The sequence below is a fragment of the Miscanthus floridulus genome, chromosome 5 (assembly GCF_019320115.1).
Source record: "Miscanthus floridulus cultivar M001 chromosome 5, ASM1932011v1, whole genome shotgun sequence".
In the NCBI taxonomy this organism is placed as follows: domain Eukaryota; kingdom Viridiplantae; phylum Streptophyta; class Magnoliopsida; order Poales; family Poaceae; genus Miscanthus; species Miscanthus floridulus.
In genome coordinates this window covers 49958393-49985781 of record NC_089584.1, presented here as the reverse complement: position 1 = coordinate 49985781, position 27389 = coordinate 49958393, and the positions used below count along the sequence as shown (strand labels likewise).

Genomic DNA, 27389 nt, shown 5'->3' with positions numbered 1-27389 from the left:
ATCTTCTTTGTTTTTGTGCTTCTGTGCTCTTATGCAAGCACAAGCACCAATCTTTTACTAACATATCATTTGTTTGCTAGGTACCTTGTAAGCCAGGGTTGCATTTACGCCTTTTGTGATATCCTTGGTCATTCTGACACTAGAGTATTGACAGTCTGTTTGGAGGGCCTTGGGAATATCTTGAAGGTTGGGGAGCAAGAGAAGGACTCAGGGGCTTGCGATGTCAACATGTATGCACAGATGATTGAAGATGCTGATGGTTTGGACAAGATTGAGGACCTCCTGAACAATGACAATGACACGGTATATCAGATGGCGGCTCACTTGCTGGAGACGTTGTGGGTTGTAGAAGATGATGTCATGCCCTCAGAAGGGAATGCACCCCAGACTGGCATCCACAATAGTAACCAGCAGGTCTCTGTTCCACCAGGGGTTTTCAAATTTGGCTGAAGGTATGCTTGTCTTCACTGGTTGCTCAAATTGGATGACATGCTTGTCTTGGTAAGTTTGCAATTCAGATCATGTGATGCTTTGTTACTATGTGGAACAGCTTCTCAGCGTTCATTTGGAAGGTAAAATGTGGGCACTGGCTATTTGGATTGGCCCTTCTCACCACGAGGGGAGAGGGTTCATGTTGCATTCGTGGTTGGGTCCTGTCGTCCTCATCTGAGGCAGTCGTCGTGGACTCGTGGTCACTGGTCAGTCCTTACAAAAGCAGTACCAGGGTCGTCCGAATATTGGTCAACGGGCTGCGCAGCTATTTTGCACCATGCTGTCTCTATCTTCTGTCCTGTGGTTGATTCTTGTGGTCCGTAATTCTCTATCTGAAGAAGTGAATACTGCAACCATGCCTGGCGTTGATCATGTTGCTTGCGTTGTCGGAGTAAACTCTTCTTGCTTTTCACCTCTCCTTGTCAAATGTGGTTTCGTTGTTATCTGTTGAGGTGAAAGAATAATAGGTGGTTGGCTTTCATCAGGTCATCTCTATGCAGTACTGTAAAACGTTATGGTATATAAGCATCCTAGTGGTTTTCTACCCTAGTTATTGTTATTAGTTTGTTACTGCAAAGCGTGGACTGTTCTTTTGCTAAAAATATTGGTCCGTTCGGCTTGCTGAATCTTGGCTGAAACTGACTGAAAAATACTGTTCCAGCTAAATTGTTGAGAGAGAAAAACACTATTCCGACTGAAAAACAAGCTGAACAAATTGGATATGGGGTAAACCGAACGGGCCTTGTAACTTTATGGGCATATTAGGTCTGGCTTCATTCGGCTCTGGCTCCTTGCTCACTGCGCCAAATAGAAGCGAGATGCGTACAACAGTTTCTTGCTACTTTCTTGATACAGTGTAGCAAGCTAGAGCCGGAGCTCCAGCTTAATTGTACTCCTATTGCATTCGTATACGTCTATGTATCGGTAAATTGTACTCCTATTGCACCCGTATACGGTTATGTATTGGCAGCTAGCCGGCCGGTATGGCCTGGTTCGCCTGCCGCCAATTGTACATAGGTCCAGCCCAGCACGGCCCAAATATGGTTGCTCCCATTTTATTTCTCTTGACAAATGTATTTGGGAGAAGTTTTTTTTTTTAACGTAAGGGAGAAGGTCTTTTAAGCTCCAACTTTGCTTGAAGTTTGATTCGTCTTCCTTAATTGAAAACCAACCTCGGTTGACTTTTCCAAAAAAAATTGTATTTTTAACACTTTTTATAAACTAATTTTAAATCTAACACTGTTTAATTTTTTTTTCAAAACTAACACTTTTGGCCACGTCTATTGCCATAGCGCCGCGAAACGTCTGTGTCGCGCCATGCATGGTGACGCGGCGAGAGGGGTGACGTGGCGACGACCGGGACGCTGATCGGTGACGTGGCAGGGTCTGCCGCGCCACCGATCTTGGCGCGGCACTGACGCGTCAAGTGCCACGGCACGGCAGGACCTGAATGCAGACAGAAGACCAGCCTCTATTGCAATTGAACGGGAGCTGTTGTCAGTGAGGATCGGCAGCGACGCGACCATGGACCCCGGCTTCGCGTCGCAGCTGAACGGCACCTGCAGCTCCGACCCCAATGCCTTCGCCTTCCTCGACCCCTCGCCGGTGGGCTTCGACAACGCCTTGTACCGAAACCTACAGGTTGGCAAGGGCCTCCTGGCTCCGACCAGGTGCTCAACTCCGACATGAGGTCGCGCAGCACGGTCGACTACTACGCGTCCAACCAGGGTACCTTCTTCGGCGATTTCGTGGCGGCGATGACCAAGCTCGGGATGATCGGGGTCAAGACGCCGGCCACCGGCGGCGAGATACGCCGGGACTGCCGGTTCCCGAACTAGTTGCTAGTTAATCTCGCCGACAGTGCTGCCGCGATGCATTAAAACAAATATAAAGCAAATAAATAGAGTTCGTGCGCAAGTTGACAAGTTGCCACATAACATTTTTATTGGTTCATGAGTCTGCAAGTTTCGGACGATAATATTTGTTCGACATAAGTTCGACATAACCAACTAATTTCCTGGAGTGTAAGGATCCCTCGAACGCCTCTGTCTCTTCGAATTTGTAGGCAACACATTCGGAGTGTAGCCAACATCGGTGTGGTCGCGTTGCCGGTGCGTATGGCTCGTACTCTGCAAGTATATGATATGCACGATTACTTATAATATTTATGATCGTTAGTTTATAGAGCCTACGTATTTAAAGAAACTACCTTTGTTACTACCTATGAGGCTCCTTGGGTACCAAGCAGGGCACCACCGAGCTGAGACATGTCGATATCATCCTGCTGCCAATCGTCCCACTGGTGGTGCTGTACGCGGAAGCCTAGGGGCGTCATCATCGTCGTCCTCGTTTGTAGGGTCCTTCCCAGTGCTATGATGTGGTGGTGTACGTACTGCGAAAGCGGCACCTGTCACCGGCTGAGAAGAGCCGACTGGTGTCCTCAAAGAGCTAGAAGACGTGCCACCCGACCACACTGGGTAATCAGGTTCCACCCAAGGAGTGTCCATGCAGCTCAACTTCTGAGCTAGCTTCCTGCAGCTCCGCTTCACCTTCTGCATAAATAGACGTTAAAGTTAGTGTATTTCCCAAATGCGTATACACTAAAGAAACATTTTCGGAACAAACAAGTTTATGTTTACCTCCACAAAAGCCTCGAGAACGCCTGACCCCTGCCCTCTAGACTCGTGAAGCCGAAACGCTGCTTCGTTGGACATCCTTGACAATTGTGTCGCCTGGGTACAGAAATGTTGGACAGTTTTAGTACACATACTTAATACCAAATGGATAACAAATTGTACCATTCGAGTATCTTACCACGTATCTTTGAAGCGGGGCTCTCTGTAGTTATGTGTCGTCCCTAGTGGCAATGTCATACACATCTTCGATCACATCTTCCTTGTCGTCCTCGTCAATTGCCTCCTCAGTGTACGGGGGCTTGATATGTGTCCTCGTAGACCTATGAAGCCACCGTAGGTACTCGCCAAAGGTGTGCTGATCATGTGGGGGAACCGCATCGACCAGCTACCAGTCCCTGTTCTACCACAACTGGATGTACGCGTTGTGTGTCATGCACCAATCCTTGGTCTTGTACCTCTTCCTGTGGTCATACCTACAACAAAACGATTGTTAGTTGTACCATACACACCTCTGAATTATAGCTTTGTTATTAATCAATAACACACTCGTGCAATTCTTAGTTGATGGAGTAAAGCGGTGGTGGGTAGCCTGTCATTCTTTCAAACTGCCTACAAACCCTGATGGGCAAGTGAATCTCAACCATGTGGAAGAACTCAGATAGTATTGGAGCTCCGGAGCAAATTCTTAGGGACGTTGCAGCGATACTCGTCTGACTCATCCCTAGTGACAGGACTCAGATAGTACTGGAGCTCCGGAGCATCCCAAGGACACCAATGCACCTGAACATTTCGTAATTGAGTTAGGTTGTGATATAGTATACATCGAACAAAACACATGTATGATAGTAAAGAAAGCGTAACCTGGTGCTGTGTCAGGACATCGAGATAGTCTGTGTACTCCCTGTACTTATGCCTCGCATTCCCTCTAACTAACTCTGCTTGCGTCTAGATATACAGAGTTGTTGTGAGTGTATCCTGCCGTTCCAATACTGTATTGAACACGATAATGAATTAGCCATTAATAATTTCATCATATGTAACTGCCTCGAAAAATATAGTGAACCGAAGTACTTACTAGTAAACCAGTAACAAGGGGCCTCTCAATGGGCCATTGTTCCCAATACCAAACCTAGAGTAGGTAGGAGCAACCCCCAAGGTTGAACCCTGAGGTGCGACAGCAGGCAACGCATAGCTGTCGATACGTCCATGCCAGAGAACTACGCTGCCCCAGCTGTACGCCGCTATGTTATCCTACGGCTGGCGTAGTATGTCAAGAAAGATCCAGCTGATGGTGTTGCCTGAGGGTGTCTGGGAATAGGAAGCACCAAGGAAGTGCCAGAGCCACACTCTAGCGAACCTGCCGATCTGAGCATCATCAGCCTGTGGGTCCAAGTAATCAAAGCGCTCTGTGATCCACGACGATGAAACATTGGAACTTTTTCTAAAATTCACCAAAGAAAATAAGACCCGATGGCTGCAGGAAAGCAATGCAAGTATTAAATAGGCTTGAATTGCTCACTTATTTTCTTGGAAACCTCATCGTTCGGTGAAAGAAAGCCAGTGAACTGAGCCACCAGCTCTCTCTAGTGATTGTTTGTCAACTATACCAGTCACTAGAAGTCCCCCAACCGAAGGTCAAAGATAGCATTCATGTCCTGCATGGTCAATGTCATCTCGCCGCAAGGTAGGTGGAACAGTGGGTCTCAGGCCTCCACCTGTTATAAGAATCGAACGACTGTTAGTTACCTCAAATTTATTATAAGAATGTTTATGTACAATGAAGGTACTCGCACATGTCTACAAGCTGCAGTAAGTAGTGCTGGGTCAAGGGGCGGAAGACCGTAGTTGACCACACGGACAAGCTCAAGGGAAGCCGGCATGCCATATGTACGTCACGTAACGCTCGTCCCACTGGTGCGCCCCTGGTGTGCGTGCGGGGCCTCAAAGAAGGCAAGGGCACCTCTGTGTTGGTGTTAGTCAAGAAGTGTGCTCGGTGCGGCTCATCGTACTCCACCTCAAGAAGGGGGTACAACTGGTGTTGTGTGAGACAGGCCATCCTATTACAAATTGATAAACAAAGGGTTTAAAATATTTAAATTAACAATATTCAAATTAACATTATGTAGCATTGCAAAATTTGAACTACTTGTTATACAATACGAACACAATATGAAAGCACATGTATATATTCAAAGTAACATTAACAGACATATTAAACAACTTCACTAGAAAAAATAAGCAACTTCTATGTATGGACCTGCTGCCCTCGTCTTCTATGCCTGCGGGCGTCCGTGGCGCAGTGGGCGTTCGTGGCGCGGCGACCACGCGCGCACATAGTAGGGCGGCGGCGTGGCTCCCTTTTGTGGCAAACCGGTGAACTCATGAAGGAGCTCGACGGCACCATCTTAGTTCTTAAGGTAAGTGAAAAGTGTCTTACTGATCTTTGGGTTAAGCATTGTTACCGGATTTGGGTAATTTGCATTCTTAGGGTTCGGATTTGGGCAAACACTAGGGCTTAGTGTTGAAGTTGATTCGACTCCCCTCCTTCTCGGTGCTTAAGCGAAACCCTATATTCTAATTTAGCTTAAAGAACTTTGAATCAGACAAATCCGAGGCTATTTAGATCTTAACCAAACACTAATTAGGGTCTTAGGGTTCAAGAATTAGGCTAAGCGACTTCTCAGATATCAATTGTTAGAACTTATACTTAGACAAGATCTTAATTAACCTAATTACAGGAACACCTAAACCGAAAATTAGCACTTAATTAGGACTTTAATCAATCTTACTCGCTGTTGGGGTGCGTCGTCGTCGTGGTCATGCGGGAGTCGTCGTGGTGGCGTGCGGGCGGCGAGCGGCCGTGACGCGCCGGTGTTCGTGGCGCGGCCGGCGCGGCGGGTGGCTTGCGGGCGGCAGGCGCGGCGGGCGCGCGGCGAGGCGGGCAGGCAAGGCGGGCGGCCAGGCGAGCAGGGGCGGCGGCTCGTGTGCGATATTTACCTGGGCCTGCCGCGCCGTGGGCTATGGCGCGTCAGTGCCGCGCCAAGATCGGTGGCGCGGTAGACCCTGCCACGTCACCGGTCGTCGCCACGTCACCCCTCTCGCCGCGCCACCATGCATGGCGCGGCACATGCGTTCACCGCGCCATGGCAATAGGCGCGACCAAAAGTGTTAGTTTTGAAAAAAAAAAACAGTGTTAGATTTAAAAATAGTTTATAAAAAGTATTAAAATAAAAAAATCACTTTTGAAACCTATTGAACTTGCATGGTGGATGTTTTGGATGGTGGTTTTACCCTACGTGGCGCCATGTTAGCCAGCCAATCGGACTAAATTGAATAAATATTTTTTTTGAGAAATTAAAAATCATAAAATTAGAGTTAATCATAAGCTGTGAACTCGGTTTTAGATTTGTTTTTTCTTAAAATCATGCTCTAACTTAAGGTATCTAGTCTAGAATTATTTGAGTCTCATGGAACCATCTCATACTAGATTGATGAAAAGTGCACATATATTCATGTCCTGGCTGCAAGTTAAGAGCGACGTAGTTCATGACGCAAAGCATAACCTGGTATGCTAAACATGGGGTCCGTTCGTGTGCCCTTAAATTCGGCTTAATCTGCTTCTTTTTTCATCCGGAACAATGTTTTTCTTTCACATATTTCTTCAGAATTCCTCTAAGCGAACGGGGCCATGGTCTGATCTTTTGTCTTTCTATGTAAGGGTGTCTGAGGCGTTGCAGAGTGATGGCCCCTTTCTCCGACGCTTTTATCGCTGTTAATTGCACCCAAAGCTGATTCTGATTGTCACCGGTCGTCGGACAATGTTCGCTTTGCTGAAAAGATAAGCTAAAAAATATTGTTCGCTGATTTATTGTGAGAGAAAAATACTATTACTTCGTTGAAAATTTATGGCTGATAAGCCAAGCAACCATAGCCGAATCGAAGTCGCCTTGTGAATGGATCGGAAGAACGAGATGCATGTTGCCAGCGCGATCCCAATCATGGGGCTATCCTTGGTGTTTTGGGAAGATTCTTAATGCTGTACTGGTGCTAATCATCATGCTCTCCAAGTCCAGGATGTTATTTGCCTGTCTTGGCCTACCCCTACTGGCGTTTGGTACGGTAGTGCCCATCATTTGCCTGCATCTCTCATTCCCTTTCTCTCCGCCCAATCATCACCAGAATTTAGACCTCGTTTAAATCTAGGACGTAAAGTTTTGAGGTGTCACATGAGGTGTCACATTAAAAAACAAATTATAGAATCCATCAGTAATCTACGGGACGAATCTAAATCTAATTAACCCGTCATTAGCACATATGTTACTGTTGCACTACATTATCAAATTATGGACTAATTAGGCTTAAAAGATTCGTCTCGTAAATTAGTCGCAAACTGTGTAATTAGTTATTTTTTAGTTTATATTTAATACTTCATACATGTCCAAACATTCGATAAAATAGGAAGTAAACAGAGCCTTTGAAAAAAAAAAACTCCTGCAACCCGCGCTCGGATGATTGACGGCCCGGGTGGCTGACAGCTGGGGTGCTGTAGTACAGTGCAGTTGCATGCAGTGGTGTTGCTCTGCTTTTCGTCAAAGTACAAACGGCTCTGCTTATATTCATTATTAATGAGAAGAGCTTCTTCTCAACATGTCATTATTTATACACCTGAGAGACGTGGGTGGTGTTCCGTTTCAAAAAAAAAAAAAAAAAAGAGATGTGGGTGGTGTGGACCTGGTGGTGGTCCTATGGAGGAGGGTGTAGCCGTAGCCTTTGTTCAGTTTGTTGGTTAAGCTTCTCGTCTTAATGGATGATGATGGCTATCCACTTATCCTCTGGATTCGGCTGCCGTGTCAAATCTCTTGGCCGAGGGCTCTTCGGTTGATCCGTTCTTGGGAAGGACTGTGTGTGGATGTGTCCGCGTCTTTCCTTCCCCCCTGGTGGATTTGTTTTCACCAAGAAGATACTGCTGTGCAGATTTTGTTGCAGGCAGCAGCTGTCCCAGTTCCCACCCTCATTTAGTGCGTGTTTAGTTCGCGAATTTTGGGAATTTTGTTACTGTAGCACTTTCGTTTTTATTTGGTAATTGGTGTTTAATCATGGACTAATTAGGCTTAAAACGTTCGTCTCGGAATTTTCAACGGGGTAATTAGTTTTTTCGTCTACATTTAATGCTCCATGCACGTATCGCAAGATTCGATGTGATAACTACTGTAGCACTTTTTTGAAAATTTGGTTGGGAACTAAACAAGCACGGTTAGATCCCATGTATACAAAAAGTAAGTACACCTGGCAATAATTAACAGGATAACACATAGGGCTGTGTTTGGCATGGCTCAACTTCACTAGTAAAACTGTTTTTTTAGGAAACAGTTTCATGAGCAACTTTCTAGATGAAGCTGAACTGTTTTGAAAAAACTGTTTGGCAAAACAGCTTCACCAACAACTTCATATATGAATGGGGGAGAGAAATGAGGGAGAGAGGTACGATAAGCTATTTTTTTCAGCTTCATTTCAATTCATGTCTTTGTGAGAGGGAGAAAAAAATAACTTCATAAATGAAACTATTTTGGAAATAAGTGTTTGACAAATAAAGAGCTATGCCAAACAAGCCCGTATATATGCTTTGCAATTTGGCCCTTCTGTAACAAGAAGAATATGTGCTGAAAAGCAAAGGGAATATGTCATGGTGTGTTGGAAGAGATACTCATGCTAGTGGTTTCCATGGAGCAACCAAACAGAGTACTGCTGCGTTAAAAAAAAAACATAGTACTGCTGGGAGTTGACTAAATAGTACATGCTGATGCGGAAGTGAAGAAGGCCGCCCTAGTGGACGGCGAGATTGGTACACGGGGTCTCGTGTTTCTCATGGAAGATTGACAAAAAGTTATCGGATTGACCAAAACCTTGAATTAGCGAGAATAATAACGATTTAGAATTTAGGAAGCAAGTTGTTGCTCCAAAACTCCTTTTATATGTTTAATAAGGCACCCTTTTTATCTTTTGTATTTTATTATTCAATCGTTCCATTCCCCATTTGTTTACGAAACTGTTACAAGCAGGTTAAAGCAGTGTCCTACAAAATCAACTAATGAGAGCACCAAACCACCGTGACACCATAAAAAATAGATCAGCATCTTTTTGTTATATAAAATGAGATCACGATCGTCTAGGTAGGTTATGAAAACTACTAGTTCGTGATAGCGTAAGCCCCAAGCCTCTGTGCTGACCAGTAAGCCGTGACGTCACGTTTCTCTCATCCTCTTTTCTTCTCGGTGGCTTTACCGGCCACGGCTGCCTGAGCCTGAGGCCTTCCCAGAATTGACGGTTTATTTAGAATGCGGGAAATATTTTTTGCTCCTACGTTTTCCCTATGAAATTAAAATGATTCATGCGAAATTCTTTTACGATTCCTACGAAATTTCTGCGTTCCTGGTAGGCCCTCACCTTTGCAATCGTTGTCCAACTCGGCTTGGGAGGGCGGCATAGGAGCTTGCAGAGGTATTCGCCCTGTTCGCTGGTTGGTTTCTGGGCTGGTTTGGGCTGACGGGTGCTGGTTTGTTGTGAGAGAAAAATACTGTTGGCTGGTTGGTTTGGGCTGACTGAAACCAACAAGCGAACATGCTGATTATAGGCTTGTTCTGACAAGCTTAAAGCTACTGCTAAGAACACGCCGTGGCTAAAAAGCAGACCATGCTTGAAAAAGAAACATGCTAAAGCTGGAACCAAACCTGTAAACGTACAGAACTTGTGACGTGAATATGATGTAACAAGACTAGCTGGCGATGTGAGATTGGTGGTTCCAAAACTCATTTACCTATGTGGCCTGTCGCTTTGCCGCGTTCGCTGGTCTGAAACTTGGCTGAAACTAGCTGAAAAATACTGTTCCGACTAAATTGTTGTGAGAGAAAAATACTGTTCTGGCTAAAAAAAAAAGCCAAACAAATAGAATATGGGGTAAGCCGAATAGAACATTTATTGTGAGGCTAACACTTTATTGTGAGGCTAGCCTGCACAATGGTTGCCCTGAGTGGACTGCACCCTCTGTTTGCTCCTGTACTTTCTGGTTACTGTATCCACTGTGATATATGAAGGGTATCACTAGCCGCAACAAAAAGGGAAAGGCAAATGAAGGCTCTTCTTCTCCTTTTTAACTTTTTTTTTTGTTCCATCGGTAAACACAAAGCTAGTTCCTCAAATTTAAGTTTTGTATTGTACTATCACTGAAGTGAAACACGGATTAAGCGGTGGCGTCCAGTTTCAACCTTGTTTCGAGGTTACATTGAAAGTGTGGATTTTGCAGCAAATCAAAATAATAGAAGTGGTTATATCGATTATGCTCAAAAAGTGGTTATATCGATAAATGTGGTGTTTTCCTTTTCACACCCTGTTCGCTGGTTGGTTTCAGCCAGGCTTATTCAACCAGCCAACAGTGTTTTCCTCTCACAACAAACCAGCACCAGCCAGTCCAAACCAGTCAACGAACACGCCGTCAGTCTAAAGGAACTTAGAATTGATGTGGCTTTAACGTACCTGAACTATTAGTGCTTAGCACCTTAGCTCTAAGGACCTTATCTCTGAAACATTATCTTATCTTCATCGAATGAAACAGCAGCCGCTAGCCTTACATTGAAAAATATCACCATTGAAAGAGATGTTAAAAAAAGTCAGATACCCATAAAAATAAACTGAAATATTCCCCCACAATGCTTCTTAACATTGTGGCTGTCGGGCAAAGCCCACATGTTTGGTATGTCCTTAAATCCTCTCATTTTTCTATGGATGGATTTTCTTCTTAGTTGAAAGGTTTGTGTTCAAAGAAGAAAATTAGACAAGTTCAATTCGGAAAGTTGAATGGAGGCGGAATCGCTTATAGTTGGGGGGTTTATCTTTGTTATGGAAAATTTTGAAATCAAGCTAAACTTGACTATGTAATTTCTTTGCTTTTAAGTAATGAAATCCAGCTTTGCCGTTGTTGGAAAAAAAACTGAACTTGACTAACTTAATAATAGTGGCAAAACTTTTCAAGTTAAGAGTTCACTCTTTGTTTCAGTCACTGGATGCCTATGAAAGTGAGATGTTGGTGACAGTAATGCAGGGCTATAAATAAATGAGATAAGCTTAGTATAAACAGTGCTCCAATATTTTTTTTCATGCTCAAGGTATCGAACAGCCTGACTGATGATGAGTGAACTATTAACTATTCTCTCCATTATAAATTATAAGACGTTTTGACTTTTTTAGTTACGCAACTTTATGTAACCAGATATACATTATAATTAGATATATAGTAAAAAAAATATTTTGAAAAGTCAAAATATCTAATAATTTAAAAACGAAGGGAGCAGTTTTGAGGTCCTAGTCCTGCTTTCAAACCCAGTCAGACAAAAAAGAAGAAAAAGAAAAAAAAAAGGAAAACTAGGGGGGCATTTGTTTGCCTAGTCCGGATGAGCTATTGAGCCCAGAGGATGCAACCCAGTCTGTTTGTTTGTTTGGACCTCCATTACAGCCCGCCCCGTACGCTGCTCAAAGCAACCTGTAGCCAGGCCTAGGAGAAACGAAATTTATTTCCGTTTCTCTGGAGCCCGACTCGCGTTGGCATATTGCGTGCGATCAGTGTTGCCGAATTTTTTACAATTTACTCATTTTTTTAAAAGTTTCTCACAAATAGACTCCTGGCGGAAAGAATTCAGAAAATGGACCCTTAGCTCGGCGCCACTGATGCTGGCGCCGAGCTAACACGTCTCGGCGCCAGCGTCCCTAGCACCGAGGTCCTGCTCGGTGGATGACATGGCAGGGAACTCGGCACTAGTCACTCTGGCGCCGAGCTCGGCGTCGTAGATCTTGGCACCAAGCTCGGCGCCAGAGTGACTGGCGCCGAGCTCCCTGCCATTTAACCCCGGCCCAACCTTCCTGCCCGAGCGTTCTTCCTCTTCTTTCTCCTCCCTCTCGGGCTTTTTCTCTCCCCACTTCATGAATCGATATATTGGACCTTGAAAACCTTGATTTGATCCGTAGATCTTCGAGAGCAAGGTATCCTCTCTCCCCTCCTAGTTTTTTTTTCGCATCGATTCGGTATATATTAGTCGGATTTTTGAACGTAATAATCGTCATCACTTAGGGTTTCATTCTATCCCTCAATATATGTATTATACAACCGTAGGATGATGCCAAGGTGTGGAAAAAGCTAGCAAACCTAGGCGCATATAGTTATGTTATTGGTTCATTGTTGTCCATCAAATAGGAAACTCTAGGTTTAGGGTTTAATATTAACTGCTTTTGGTTCTTAGAACGAAATTGGTTGTATTGTAGTTATGGTTCTCATTGACATTTATTTATGATGTTTTGATTTATGTTTGTTAAATTACATCCGTTTTGTTAGATGCAAGAAATGTTTCGGGAGGAGTTTTAGCGAAAACGGGGTCGTCCTCGAGAATTAGACCCCGACGCGTCTAGCAAAGATGCCCTCGTCCCTCCTGACCTCCCTGTCCCTAACTGTGACTGTGGTTTCTGGCCCATGTTTTTCAATCGAAACATCCAGACACAGCGGCGCGTTGCTTCTACATATGGAGTCGTTTTATTGTAAGAAATTGTTTTCACTATCCTTTTTTACTTGTGTAAGTATGCTACTAATATTTTGTTGGAATCTCGTTGTGTAGGACCATGAGAGGTGCTTTTTCTTTCAGTGGATCGGCGGTGCAGACAAGTTTGATTTTAGGTACCTCCTTTTCAACGATTGGTTTAGAGGGAGACATCCATGTGAGCACTTCAAGCGGTGGGTTCCACCCCCCTAACCCTCCACCAATGACGGCTAAGGAGAAGCACCTAGCCGCAGTTAGACGACTCGAGGAACCTCCTCTGTGCGATTGCGGAGATCGAGCTATGATAAACCCTAAGAATACGTTGGAGTTTGTGTGTCCAAACAAGCATGAAGTAAGTGCAAAGTGTATGTGTTCAAATCTTGAGCTATGTGTGTTCATGTACTAATGTCTTATTATTTAGGTGTTTTCAATGGTGAAGTGTCATTTCAAGGAATGGTTGTATGGTCCTAAGAACCAATGGCTGGAAGAACCACAGAGGGTTAAGGAAAAGAAGAAAGAAAGGGTAATCTACAAAGCACCTCCTGTCATGTGAGAATGTGGTGTTAAATTCAACTATGGCCTAGTCCCTTCGGAGCTTGGAATAGGCCATTATTGCGGCCATATGATTGAGTATGATGAGGTTCGTTATTTTTGTGGTAAATATGAAATCGTATTTTGTTTCTTTTGCTAAGACATATATGATATAATATTTCTTTTGAACAGAGCACTAGGAAATGCAGGTGGGAATGTTATGATGGTCAAGCTAAGTTCTTGGATGAACTAAAGAAGAGGCAACTAATTGCACGGAAGAGGGGATATGGACCTGACTATGTCAACCTATTCATTAAACATCACAAAGAAAAGATGTGTGAGTTTGCTAGACAGCATGGTATTTGTAACCCAATCGATGTTGGGCTTAACAAATAGGGATTGGAGAGGCGGATGACGTTAGAGGAGGAGAGGGCAAGGAATGAGGCAAGGGAGGAGACAAGAGTATAGATGCAGGTCTTGAACGAGCATGTTGCTACATTATGTGCTAGTGAGTGCTTGAAAGCCTTTTTTCGTTGCCTGATTTTAAATGTAATATAATCATGTTGCTAACTGATTGCATTTTATACATGAAGGGATTAGTTGCAGCGAGGAACATGCCACAAAGGTGGCTTATGCAAGGTATGAGGAGAAGTTAGATGAGCATAGATCGCGAGCTGGTCACACCGTTCAATCACCGATTGTGTTGTCTGATGAGGGGGACGAGGATGAGGGCAACACTGGTAGACTGAGTGAGCTCATAGCTCTAGCAGAGGTGGGCATGCAGGCGTAGAAGGCTGAGGACGACACTAGTAGACTGAGCAAGCTCATCGCTCTAGCAGAGGCGGGCATGAAGGCGAAGGAGGCTAAGGACGACACTGGCAGACTGAGCCAGCTCTTCGCTCTAGCAGAAGCGGGCTTATAGGCGGAGGAGGATGATGATGTGTTCTTCACTCAGGCCGTAGATGAAGCGGAGGCCACTTACTATAGGCGACAGGCAGGTCAGAGCAACGTAGGTGAGCCTAGCCATAGCAATAGGGTTGTGGTAGAGGACTAGTACTCGGATGATGAGTTGCTTACTCAGTACATTTCAGACTGAGGATTTGGAAGTGCATTTGCCCCTGTGTCTACTATCGGCACGTACTTCTAGTATTAATATGCTGTGTAATGTGGCATAGTATTGAACTTTTCATTATGTGGTTGTTTTCATTATTTATGGTCTTAATATTCTGCTTAATGATACGAACATATTGAAATGTGAACACTTACTGCAAAAAAACCTAATGATGTACGGCATTATATAAATCAACACACGAAACACATGAAATGGCATGTGACTACATGTACCGAACCTGGGTACAGAGTTTCCTTCGACTAAACCTAACATTCCTTAGGTAATTAAACCAAACAATAAACACATCGATGTGGTATGTGAAAAAGATAAAGTCATCCTAGTAGTGTGGCCACATAGCAAATTGTGTTGCACCTTCTCCATAGTAGCCTCCCATTGTTGATGGTGATGGTGGCAGGGGTGACGAGGGAGGCCCCTTGTTATTGTGGTTAGGGCAGGTGCAATATGGATCATTGCAGAGTGCCTCCTATGAATCAGCACCATTGTTGTTGTCGTCTTGTCCGTCGTCCTTGTAACCGCTGCTAACTTCCATTTCTAGATCGAAGATACGGTCCTGTAGGTAGTAGATGTACTCCGCATGTGGATAAATAGGTTGAGGATCGACCCACCTACTAAACCCATAGTTTTCTTCGGCCAAGGAAGACTACAATAAGTATGTCGTGTAAGTTATATACAAGAGAAACATATTGAAGAAACAAATAGTAATAGCATTTATCCATGCTCGCGGGCATTTGAAGAAACGATGACCTCCATCTATTCCCTCAGTGAACATCTACACTAGGTAGTCCTCACCATGCATGTATTTTGGCCACTCTTCTTTCCTTTCATCGTATCCTCTCAGTGGTGCCTCTTTGGTGAAATCACTTTTGCTCTCAACTTGGAACCTCTCATAAAGAGCTTCCTTAAAGAAATCGGGACCAAGAGGACCCTCCCACCCCCAGGTAGTTCCCTTCCCCTTTCCTCTCCCTCTGGACAACCCTTTAGACATTGGTACTGCAACGAAAGAAAATACTGAGGAGTGTTCTTCTTCCTTGTTGTGTGTGTGAATGAGAGGGAGTGAGTGGTTATTTATAGGTTGAGAGAAGGAATGGAGGCCTCTCAGTGTGCCATGTCAGTGATCCGTGTGCCTTTTCACCTAAGCCCTTGGATCAAACAGTCATAAGATGGATGGTGGAGATAGAGTGGAGTTGTACTTCCTTGCATGCCAGTACTATGTCAGTGATGTGATAAATCGCTACTGTCCCTGTATCTAAAAAGTCTATTTTTATTATCTAAAAAGCATAGAATTGTTCACTGTTGCTTGGTAACCCTATATTCATCTACAAAGCGTAAGTACGATATGTTTGGATTATACACTTTCTAATAAATTTATAGTTAATCTGTGTACTACATTTGTGCCTTTTTAGCAGTGTAGCATGATTATTGTTTCATGGAAAAATTTCACAAGAGCTTCCCTTGTTTTAGGAGCATCCACAGTCACAAACAGATACATCATTATATATTCCAAATATTTAATCATCCAAGGAGCAAAATGCAACCACAACGAACATCACAACCAACATAATATGTCCTGCGCAGTCCAAATAGTCCACAATGTCCATACAGTCTCAAATAGTTACAGAAAAGTAAATACAAAATCCATAATAGTGCATACTAACAACTACCACATCCCTCACTGCCTCCTACTCTTGCCCTTACCCTTGTGACCGAGAGCGCTCGTACTTGGAGTGTAAGGGTCATGCAGACGACGTCGCCTAGTGCCTAGAGGCGGTGTAGGATGAGTCGAGGGAGCGTCATGGAGCTGAGAGGGGCCAAGCTCCTCATGCCTCTTGTCCATGTCGTCATCCTCGTCCTCATCCCCGTCCCCTGTAGCTGCTTGACTAGAGGAACCCAAGCCTCCTCTGCCTGCGGAAGGAACGTACACGTCTTGCATCGTGTCTGTCTTGCAACCACAACGACTAGCCGCATGGCGTCGACGACGTGACAGCCTCTGTTGTATAAAACTATGTTAACTAAAAGAATCAAACATATTAATGATATGTTTAAAAGAATATTTTTAATCTTACGTCCAGGAAGCCAAGTATGTAGTCGTCATTGACTCTCGGCCGAACGCGCTCGATCTCTTCAACTGAGCATTTGAGTGTATTGCCCTGCAACAAAGTTCTCAGTAATAATACTTCTGAAAAGATAGCAATAGGTTTTGTTTTCTTTTGTGCAAGAACCTAACGTATTATAAGGGTGATACGGCTCGAAGGTGGCACTAACTATAATAGATAACTCCTAATGTCGGTCCAAGAATGCCTAATGTATTGTTATGCAACTTAACGTACAAAAATAAGGCAATTGGCTTACCACTCTGTCCAAGATCGGTCCTACCTCCACCTGCCATCCTACATGAGTCAACTTGTCGTACGCCGTGTCATCATCATCAGAGGACTCGATGTCGGTGTAGTCAGCTTCGGTCCACTATACCCTTAGCCTGCAATGTGTCGCATGCTGGTACTAAGCTTGGTACTGCCTGAACTCACGGTTCATGTGCGGCTTGTTGTTGTCGTCCACGTTGTCGTGCATCTCCTCCCATTCCTCAATGAAGGACTGGTGGTGCCTCCCCCAGTCAAAAATCTTCTTGTTCCTCTGACGATCCAACCTGCATGTATGTCATCATTACTTGAATCCATGTACATGTCACCATATTAATAAAAATAGACCATCATCATGAGACATTTGAAATATCAAAACACTTACTTGTGTAAGTCAATGCCAGTCGAGAACAGAGCCGTAGGCCAAAGCTGTCTCACTCCAAATTGGCGTGCAGCCCTATCTGGCAGGTGGAACTCGATAGCATAGAAGTAGATTAGAGGGCACCTCATCCTATAGAAGTCGTCGTCGGCCCCATAAACGTTGCTCAGCTGAAAAGGAAGTGCGTCCTCTCCACCATACGACTCCCACTCCACCTGCAACATGTGCAAACAAGATGTTAGATGGTATACTAATCCTTTTCAATCCAGCATGGGAAATAAAATTTACTTACACTAGACGCCGTCAGCGTGTCTAGCTCGTTGGTGAACTCAATGTATGCCCGGTCTAACCTTGCGTACGGAACCATGGCCTGGTCCCAAAGGTACACCCACGTTGGCTGCCGTCTTGGAGGCTGACCTTGGAACCACTCACGACGAGCCAAGACCTCAGGATGGCCAACTAGAAGACGAGCCCATATCCACAGCTGTAACAGGTACACGCATCCACCAAGTGACAGGTTGGATGAAGACCGATGACACCCCCTCGCACAACTGTCGATATAGAAAACATAAGACTGTAGAGCCCTAGCTGTAGTGACCCGCTTGGTCCCAGTCACTAAGGCAGTGGATCCACATCTAGGACGCACTGTCACCCGTGGCGTCGGGGAAGAGAACGCAGGCAAATAGGTGTAGGATCCATGCCCTACAATAGTACCCAACTGTCTCCTCATCTGCCTCCTCGAGGCACTGTGCGAACTCTTCCCGTAGCTAGGAGATGGGAACTCCAGAAATGCGAGCCACTTGCTCGCCAAGCTCACGCCCAAGGAAGGCCTCCACTCGTGCTCTCTAGCCCTCTGACCTGCACTGCCTGATGACTGGGTTGCCATGAATCCTTAGGCCTAGCATCTTCTTACAGTCCTGGAGCATGACTGTCATCTCCCCGAAAGGTAGGTGGAAGCTGTGAGTCTCTGTCGATGTTTCACCACCGATAGCCTGCCACGGGGGTACCCGAGGCAGTATGTTCGGGCTTCGGCGTATGCTGAACTCGATGGTTAACGCAAGAGACAGTCGATTTATACTGGTTCAGGCCCTTGATCGTAGATCGAGTAATAACCTTATGTCCAGTCGGCGTTAGCCTTTGCGTTGGATTGATTGTAATGTGTTGTGTTGTACCATTGTCCTCTCTCTCAGGAGCCCTGCCCTCCTTTATATAGTCAGGAGGCCAGAGTCCTAGTCAGTTTATAATGAGATTTCCTAGTAGGATTACCTAATAGTTCTACTACTATGATTATATGGGAAGAATCCTAGTTGGACTAGATCTTTTTTCTACCCTGCGGGGTATCTTGTGGGTCCCGCATCGACAAGCCCCCGAGCACTTCATGGTTGAGCTCTGAAAATCTCGCTCTGCTCCTTCTGGTCTTGTTGAGTAGGAACAAAATATCATCCGAGCGTTTTCTGGAGTGAAACCTTGTAGCGCTTCTTGGGATCTTTGGGTGGTGAGTGCTTTTGAAGAAAAAGTGCATCCCTCTGGTTGTAGCCCCCGAGCCTCTTGCTATTTGGAACGAGGAGCTGGAGGATCTTGTCTTGAAGTTGCCTTGATTGTTCGTTGAAATTTTATCAAAAAGAACTCGCCCGAACATGGCTTGTTCCGGGTTCTTTTTGCCGTAATGTCTTGAAGTGGTCTGCGTTGAGGAAGCCTATTGGTGACGTGCGCTTTTTTGAAGGAAAAGTGCACTCACTGAGTGTAGCCCCCGAGCCTCTTGCTATTTGGGACAAAAAGTTGGAGGGTCTTGATTCTTTATGTTGTTTGAAAATTTTGTATTCTGAAGTAGTCCTCGAGACTTGGATTACGTCATCATCCGAGTAGTTTTGCGGTAAGTGGCCTCCGAGCTTATGTCAAAAAAGTGCACTCACTGAGTGTAGGCCCCGTGCTTTCTCCGAGTTCTTCTTTTTAGAAAAGAAGTCGGATGAAGAGTCTTGATGTGTCGTCGTTGTAGTCTTGAGTTTCTTGTATTCTTGGTCTTTTGTCTTTGGTTCCGAGTCTCTGGGAATAGGTGAAAATTAAGGCCGAGCTCCCTAGCTCAGTGTTGTTTAAGCTATGATGCCGTCCAAGCCCCCGAGCGTATATCCGTGTTGTTTTGTTCAGGAAGAACTCGGATGCGTGGTTTTGGCGTATTCTTTGATAGTTTTGCTGTTGTTAGATGTAGTTGTATGATGGTGGTTGAGTGTAAATGCCTTTTATTCACAGGTTGTACTGTGCTGGTATATTCTTCCGAATATGCCCGTCTTCGAGTACCGCTTCCTCTCGCCTGAGTCGTCCATTATTGTGTCCTGTCTTTTCACTATGTCCTTTGTTAAGCCTATTTCGTTGGTGCTCCTAGTCCATGTGCGCCGATCCTTTGGTCTATAAATACTGTCCCTGAGTGCTTGTTTTCATTCATTGGATATTCTGTTGAAACCTTGGTGGTCATGAACATGGTAGTTTGTGAAGTAGAGCAGCCCCCGGGCATGTTTTGTACTTTCTGTGTGTCTTGTCGTAGATGGAGGAAGTCTTGTGATAGGGATTAGAGGTAGGCTGATCCCGCAATAGCATTGTGCCAGGATGTACGTGGTGGTAGTTGGAGGAAGTCTTGTGATGTGGGCTTCGTTCCTTCATCCGGCAGTTCTGGGTTGATCCTCGTCGCCTGTCTTGAGACCGTCCGGTGCAGATCAACACCATATCCAGCATCACATCGGTCTTGGGTAGACAGATGCCTGTCGGTCTTCTATGCTCCATGTTGCCCTGCCGTGCTGTCGATTTCCGCCTTGGATGCACTGCGTTCGTCCTTTGAAGAAAACAGTGTAACTGATGGCGGTTTGTCCTTCTGAGTAGCAATTTGGGACACGTAGTCGTTCCAGAGCCTAGTCATGTCCGTGTTCCTCTTTGCTACTTTGCTTTTCATGGTGCTGAGTTCGTTGGGTCTTGTAAGATTTGTAATCTTCTATTTTTGAAGTCGCTTGTAATGTAACGAATCTTGTCTTCTAAGTTGTCTTTGACTTCTCTATTGTGATCCCTGTCGTTCATGAGACTACCGAGTTCTTTCTTACATAACCGGGTTCTTTTGTTCCTCATGAGGTAGCCCTTTCTTTCTTCTTTCTTTCTTCTTGGTTTGACGGGTCGTTCTTGTATCGATCTGATAATCCTACCGTGGCGTTGGACGGATAAGTCTGAAATCTGCCCGTTGGTTTTTACCGTTGTGAGGATTCGTGCCCTCCGTCGTTTTAGCTGTGTCGGTAAATGGACCGTTGCGTTCCCACACTGTGCTTTAACGGGCCTTATGGGCCGTTTGTATTACTGTGAAATCTATTTAAAGACATTTTATCTTCCTTTCCTTTGTTACCCAGCTCTTGCCTTTAAACCCTAGTTCTCAAAAATCCGCCACCATCATTGTCGCCATCACCCGAGCACCATCATTCTAGCTTCATCTCCCTTAGCGCCTTTTTTTGCTTCCGCCAGTTCATGGGAAAGAAGAAAACCGCAAGCAAGTCTCAGGCGACCTTCGTGGACGAGGAGTCATCCCTATCTTTGATTGAAAACCAGGAGTTCGTGGCCATGAGGGCAGCTCAGAAAGTTTGGTCGGCTCCAACAACAAGTGAAGACCAGCTGCGCGAGCTTGCTAGTGATGGCTTGATCCAAAGCAAAGTCATCGCTGAATGGAGAGTTTCGGGCGAGCATCGGGTTCCGGCTCCGGGTCCTGGTGAGATTGTCCTTTTTGTTTCCTTTGTCCGCGTTGGACTCTGTCTTCCTGCTTCCGCCTTCCTTCATCAGTTTCTTGGTTATTTCGGGGTTAGTCTGAACCATCTAACCCCAATGCCGTTCTCCATCTTTCTGTTTTTGTTCACCTTTGTGAAGCCTTCCTTGGGATCCCTCCTTCTCTATCTCTTTTTCGCTTTTTCTTTCGCCTGAAACCCCAACCCCGCCGTGAAGAAACCAGTGCCCTCGGCGGTTGTGGGATTCAGTTTTGCTAGGGTCTCAAAATTAAGTTTTTTGACTATGACCTGGTTGATTCTGTCAAAGATTGGCGTGCCGAGTGGTTTTATGCTGCCAATTTGATCCCTTCTCTTGTTGTTCACTCCGGATCCGGTCCTGTGGCGAATGACCGGTGGGATAAGAAGCTTGAGTCCCCTGCTAAGATTCAAGCGATCTAGCCACTCCTTGATAGGATTAGCACGTTGAAACAGCAGGGATTGACCGGCTTTGGTATTGTCTCAAGCTTTCTTCATCGCCGGGTTTAGCCCTTGAAAGAGCGGGAACATCTCGGCTTTGAGTATTCTGGGGCCGAGGATCCTTCACGCATGGTCCCAGCTCTTGAGCTGACCGGTGAGGAGGTACTCGAGTGCCTCCAGAAGATGCTGAAAGGAGTGAGCATCATTCCTCCTGCCATCTCTGAGTTCTCGGCCAACAACCCGCCTCCAGCTGTGAGTTGTCTATCTTTTTTATTTGAGTTCTTTATGTACTCTTGCTGCATCCGTTCTTGCTTAGCTTTTCTTTGTCTTGGTGTTTTATCTTTTTTCATAGGAGCTTGGGCGGAATTTTGTCGATCCGATCCCCCTTGGTGTTCTCCCTGCCGTGGCGGAGACTGGGGATCGTCTAGCTGGTACTTCTACAATTAGTAAGTCTGAAACCTTTACGGCCCTTCCTGGGGTTTCTTTCAGATTTGTTGATGTATATGAAGAGTATGTTCCTTGTCTAGTTCCTCGCGGTCCTCGCAGTGTCCCGAAGAGGGGGTGAATGGACAGGTCTTCATCTGGCTTGCCTGTCTCCAAGAAGCCTCGCAAACCAAGTACTCCCTCAGGTACTCCAGTTGTTGCTAGCATGCTCTTAGGTGAGCACATTTAATACTCTTTGTTCTTTTATTTTCATGTTTCTCTTTTGAACCGAGTACTTTTCATCTCCTTTTCAGCGGGTGCTCTGGTTTCGTTGGCTGAAGAAGAAGAGGATGATGAAGTCCCCCTCGTCATGCGGCGGTGAGTTGTTTTTCATATTCTTGTTGCATTGAATTTCTCCTCTTTGTTTTGAATTTTAGTCTTGGACTTTTTGAAGTAATCGGAGGTCGGGTGTGAGTTCTTCCGAGGTTCCCACGCCGACTTCTTCTGAAGCTCCGGTGTCGAGTTCTTTGGTTGCCTCTGTCTCGAGCTGTACCGCTCCTCTGGTGCAGAGTTCTTCTTCGGCCCCAGCCCCAGCTTCTTCTTCAGCCCCGGCTTCTTCCATGGCTCTAGCCCCGGCTTCTTCCGTGGCTCCGTTGTCTGCTGTCCCGCTCCCGTCGCCGGGTTGTGGGGACATCTTTGCCATCGTGGTTCCCCCTGCGAGGCCTTCTCTTGGTTTTGCGAAGAAAAAAGTAGTCGGGTGAGTAAATTCTAGCTTTATCTCTTTGGCTTTTATCTTCCTTCTTCTGGTTCTTATTGGTGCTTCCTTTTATCACTTTTCAGTGTTTCGTCTTCTCTAATTTCTTCATCGACTTCTTCTCTGCCTCCCGCCGTGCCAACGAGCTCTGAGCCTCGGGACTCACAACATTGTGTTGATGAAGTCGCCGCGGGGGCTTTAGAGCTACCTGGCGGGGTTGCGGACTTGGTCGCTCCGGAGGTAACTGTGGCCGTCGCGCCGGGTTCTTCTGAGGGTTTGGCTCTGGCTTCCCTGGAGGTCGCTTTGGTCGTTCCTCCTTCACCCCAGCCGGCCTCTCCTTCCCCTTCTCTTGTCTCCGGCGGCCCCTCCTTTTCCGGTGACGTGGTGCAACAGTTCGATGCCACTCATCGGTTATCGGAGCTGATCGCAGCCTGGGGGAGCTTGTCGACCCTCGCGACTTCTTTTGGTGAAAAGCTCCAGGTAGGTTTTACTGTCGTTCCTCTTTTGTATGCTTGTTTTTTCTTCTATTCTTACGCTTTGTTTCTCTTTGCTTCTTTTTGCCCAGTCTTTTTCTCGTGATCATTCTGGCTTCTTTTTCTCATCTAAAAATGAGAGGAAGTTGTCTTCGGAGGTGGACGCTCTGAAAGCCGATCTTGACCTTCTCCGGGTTGAGTTGGAGACGGAGCGTCAATTGCACCAAAAGGAGGAGAAAGCCCTTCGCGCCCGGGTAGTGGAGACGGAGAAACAGAGAGATGCTGCGGTGGAGTCTGCGAAGAATGAATGCAAAGGTGCCACAGGTTCTGCCTGTTTCTTCTTGTATTTTGACTTCTTTTTCCACTGACTTGTTCTTTGGTGTTCTGTCTAGCTCTCCGAGTTGAGAAGCAGAAGCTCTCGGAGAGTATTGATGAAATGAAGGCCCTTGTCCGTTCTAGTCATAATAGAGCTAAGGAGGTAAATCCTCATGCTGAGGAAGAACTCGCCCTTGCTAGGCTGATTAGGCGTGGAGCTGACAGAGATCTTGTGCAGGCCCAAAAAACCATTGAAGGCTTGTCCGGGAAGCTGGCGACGGCTACCGAGAATTGGAATGCCTTGTGGAAATCTTTTCGTTCGGTGGCCGATGTCCTTCGGACTCCAGCGGATGACGGGCAATCTTGGGCGCAGTTCATTCCCCAGATTCCGACTCGTTTCCAAGAGTTCGCGAAGAGGTGTGCCCAAGTATGTACCAAGAATGTGCTAGCCCAGGTCCGGGTCCTTGCTCCAGAAGCGCCTCTCTCCAAGATAGCAGAAGAAGCTGAAAGCCAAGAATATCTTGACGCCGTTGAAAGGATGGAGCCCGAGGTTGAAGATCTAGCCAGTAGGGTTGTAGATAGTCTAAATATTGATATTTCCCTTTCTGATGACAACGCCTGACTCGGCTGAGCGTCCTCTTGTAATATTACACTTCTTTTTAAATGAAGATTCTTTATCTTTGTCGATGTATTCTTTGCCTGGGTGCGGTTGAAGTTACTTGACTTGCTGAGTACCTTGTCTTGTTCTCGTCTCTGCTCCGTAAGACAACTCTGTGTGTTATTCTGACGAGGCCCCTCGATTTGTCGAGTACTTTTCTTTTCTTCTTTCCTTTGTGATCTGTCGAGTGCTTTGTCCGTGCTATGACTCGGCATCCGAGTGCTTTCTTGAGTGGCACTTGTGCTTTCCTGAAGAAAAAATGCATCCGAGTGCTTTCTTGAGTGGCGCTTGTGCTTTCCTGAAGAAAAAGTGCATCCCTCTGGTTGTAGCCCCCGAGCCTCTTGCTTTTCAGAACGAAGTGCTGGAGGGTCTTTTGAAGTTGAAATTTCGGTCGACTCAGCCAATTTGCTTTTTGTTAGCTTTTAGCTACCCTCATTGGCGAATTCAAGCGTTTTTTTCAGCTATTTTGCTCTTGGCCGGGATGCTCAGGCATGTTTTCAGCCATTTTGCTTTTTGTTTCGGGTGTTAGCTTTTAGCTACCCTCATCGGCGGGCTCAAGCGTTTTTTCAGCTATTTTGCTCTCGGCCGGAATGCTCAGGCATGTTTTTACCCATTTTGCTATTTGTTTCGGGTGTTAGCTTTTAGCTACCCTCATCGGCGGGCTCAAGCGTTTTTTCAGCTATTTTGCTCTCGGTCGGAATGCTCAGGCATGTTTTCAGCCATTTTGCTTTTTGTTTCGGGTGTTAGCTTTTAGCTACCCTCATCGGCGGGCTCAAGCGTTTTTTTTCAGCTATTTTGCTCCCGGCCGGAATGCTCAGGCATGTTTTCAGCCATTTTGCTTTTTGTTTCGGGTGTTAGCTTTTAGCTACCCTCATCGGCGGGCTCAAGCATTTTTTCAGCTATTTTGCTCTCGGCCGGAATGCTCAGGCATGTTTTCAGCCATTTTGCTTTTTGTTTCGGGTGTTAGCTTTTAGCTACCCTCATCGGCGGGCTCAAGCGTTTTTTTCAGCTATTTTGCTCTCGGCCGGAATGCTCAGGCATGTTTTCAGCCATTTTGCTTTTTGTTTCGTAAAAACAACTCGTTGGAAGTCATGACGAGACATGCTATGGATGAATATCATCTTTTATTGATCATGAGTATAAACTAATACATATGTTGTTGAAGAGTATTGTCTTTCATTGATTGTGAAAGTAGGTCCCTTGTGGCTTGCATATCTGTTTCTTCTTGAGTTGTTTTTACGCGTAGAATCTTCTTAGCTGGCTGATGTGCCATGTATTGCTGACTTCTTTTCCATCTTCGGTCATTAACTTGTATGTGCCTGGTCTGGTGACTTTTGTGACGATGAACGGGCCTTCCCATGGACTGAGTAGCTTATGTCGTCCATCAGTCTTTTGTATCCTTCTTAGTACTAAGTCTCCGACTTGTAGTGATCGAGGTTGGGTGCTCTTGTTGTAATGCCGTCTTAAACCTTGTAGGTATCTGGCTGATTGGAGGGTAGCATTTATTCTGATTTCTTCTGAGCTGTCGAGTTCTAATCTTCTTGTGTGTTCCGCTTCTCCTTCATCGTATTGCTCTATTTTTGGGGATGTCCAGATCAAGTCGGCAGGTAGTACGGCCTCTGACCCATAAACTAGGAAGAAAGGTGAGTAGCCTGTTGCTCTGCTTATTTGAGTTCGTAGTCCCCATACTACTTTCGGTAATTCTTCAATCCATTTGGACCCATAGTCCACTAGTTCTTCATATAATCTTGGCTTTAATCCAGCTAGTATGAGTCCATTAGCCCTTTCTACTTGTCCGTTGGCCTCTGGATGTGCAACAGACGCATAGTCTATACTGAAACCACAGTCTTATGCCCAGCTCTTGAATTCTGTAGCTGTGAAGGGGGAGCCTAGATCTGTGATGATTCGATTGGGCATGCCGAAGCGGTGCGTAATGTCTTGGATGAACTCGACTGCTTTGGTTGCGCTGTATTTCGTGAGTGGTTTGTATTCGATCCACTTGGTGAACTTGTCGATCGCTACAAAGATGTACTCGAAGCCGCCTTTTGCTTTTTTCAGGGGTCCTACTTGATCTAGCCCCCAGCAGGAAAAAGGCCAAGCGGGTGGGATGCAGATAAGATTGTGAGCTGGTACATGGGCTTGTCCTGCAAACATTTGGCAACTTTTGCATTTTTTGACAAGCTCTTCTGCGTCTTTCAAAGCAGTTGGCCAGTAGAATCCGGTGCGAAATGCTTTGCCAACTAGTGTCCTTGAAGCGGCATGATTTCCACAGCAACCTGAGTGTATTTCGTCTAGGATCTCTTTACCTTCTTCAAATGAGACACATTTTAGGAGTACTCCTGATGATGCTGCTCTTCTGTAAAGTTTATCTCCTACTAGAACGTAGTTTTTGCTTCTGCGAGCAACTTGGGTGGATTATACCTTATCTGCTGGTAATTTGTTTTCTTTGATATAGTCAATGAAAACTTGGGTCCATGAAGTGTTGATTATCAAGATCTGAACGCCTTTAGCCTAAATTTCATGTGTTGTTTCACCGGGTTGTTTGATAGAGGGAACTGATAGCTCTTCTATGAATACGCCGGGTGGAACCTTTGCTCTGTCTGATCCGAGCTTGGCAAGGACATCTGCTGCAATGTTGGAATCGCGTAGGACGTGTAAAATTTCTAATCCTTGGAAGTGTTTTTCAAGTTTCCGTATTTCAGCACAATAAGCACCCATGTTTTCTTTGGTGCAGTCCCAATCTTTGTTGACTTGGTTGATGACTACTGCTGAATCGCCGTATACGAGTAGTCTTTTTATTCCGAGGGTAATTGCGACTCGTAGCCCGTGGATGAGGGCTTCATATTCTGCTTCGTTATTTGTAGCTTGCCATAATATCTGAAGGACGTACTTGAGTTGTTTTCCTTCTGGAGAAATGAGGAGAACGCCTGCACCGGCCCCGCCTAGTTTGAGTGATCCGTCAAAGTACATCTTCCAGTGGTCGAGGATTGTATCTGATAAGGGCTGTTGAATCTCTGTCCATTCGGCCATGAAATCGGCGAGGGCTTGAGATTTGATTGCTTTCCGTGGGGTGAAATTGATGTCAAGAGCTCCAATTTCAACTGCCCATTTGGATATGCGCCCTGTGGCGTCTTTATTGTGTAGGATGTCTCCGAGTGGAAAATCTGTCACTACGGTAATCTTGTGGCTTTTGAAATAGTGGCGAAGTTTCTGTGAGGTAATGAGTAGGGCGTAGAGTAGTTTTTGTACATGCGGGTACCGAGTTTTGGATTCTGACAGTACTTCGCTGATGTAGTATACTGGACGCTGCACTTTATACACGTGCCCTTGTTCTTCTCTTTCTATTACTATTGTTGTGCTGATTACGGTAGGAGTTGCCGCGATATATAGCATCATATCTTCATCTTTCTTTGGAGGTGTCAGGATAGGTGATGAAGTGAGGTATTCTTTAAGTTT

The 27389-nt window shown here is 45.5% G+C and overlaps 1 protein-coding gene and 1 pseudogene across 1 annotated transcript in view; both read left to right on the top strand.

Annotated features, from left to right (window-relative positions):
• The window catches only part of LOC136454619 (importin subunit alpha-1b-like), a 110088-nt pseudogene extending 109638 nt beyond the window's left edge, over positions 1-450 (top strand).
• Positions 451-2016: 1566 nt separating this feature from the next.
• LOC136454618 (uncharacterized) overlaps positions 2017-27389 on the top strand; it is a 33984-nt gene continuing 8611 nt past the window's right edge. The window contains exon 1 of the mRNA XM_066454985.1: positions 2017-2162. Coding sequence (XP_066311082.1) covers positions 2017-2162 — 146 coding nt within the window. The remainder of the gene's footprint in view (positions 2163-27389) is intronic.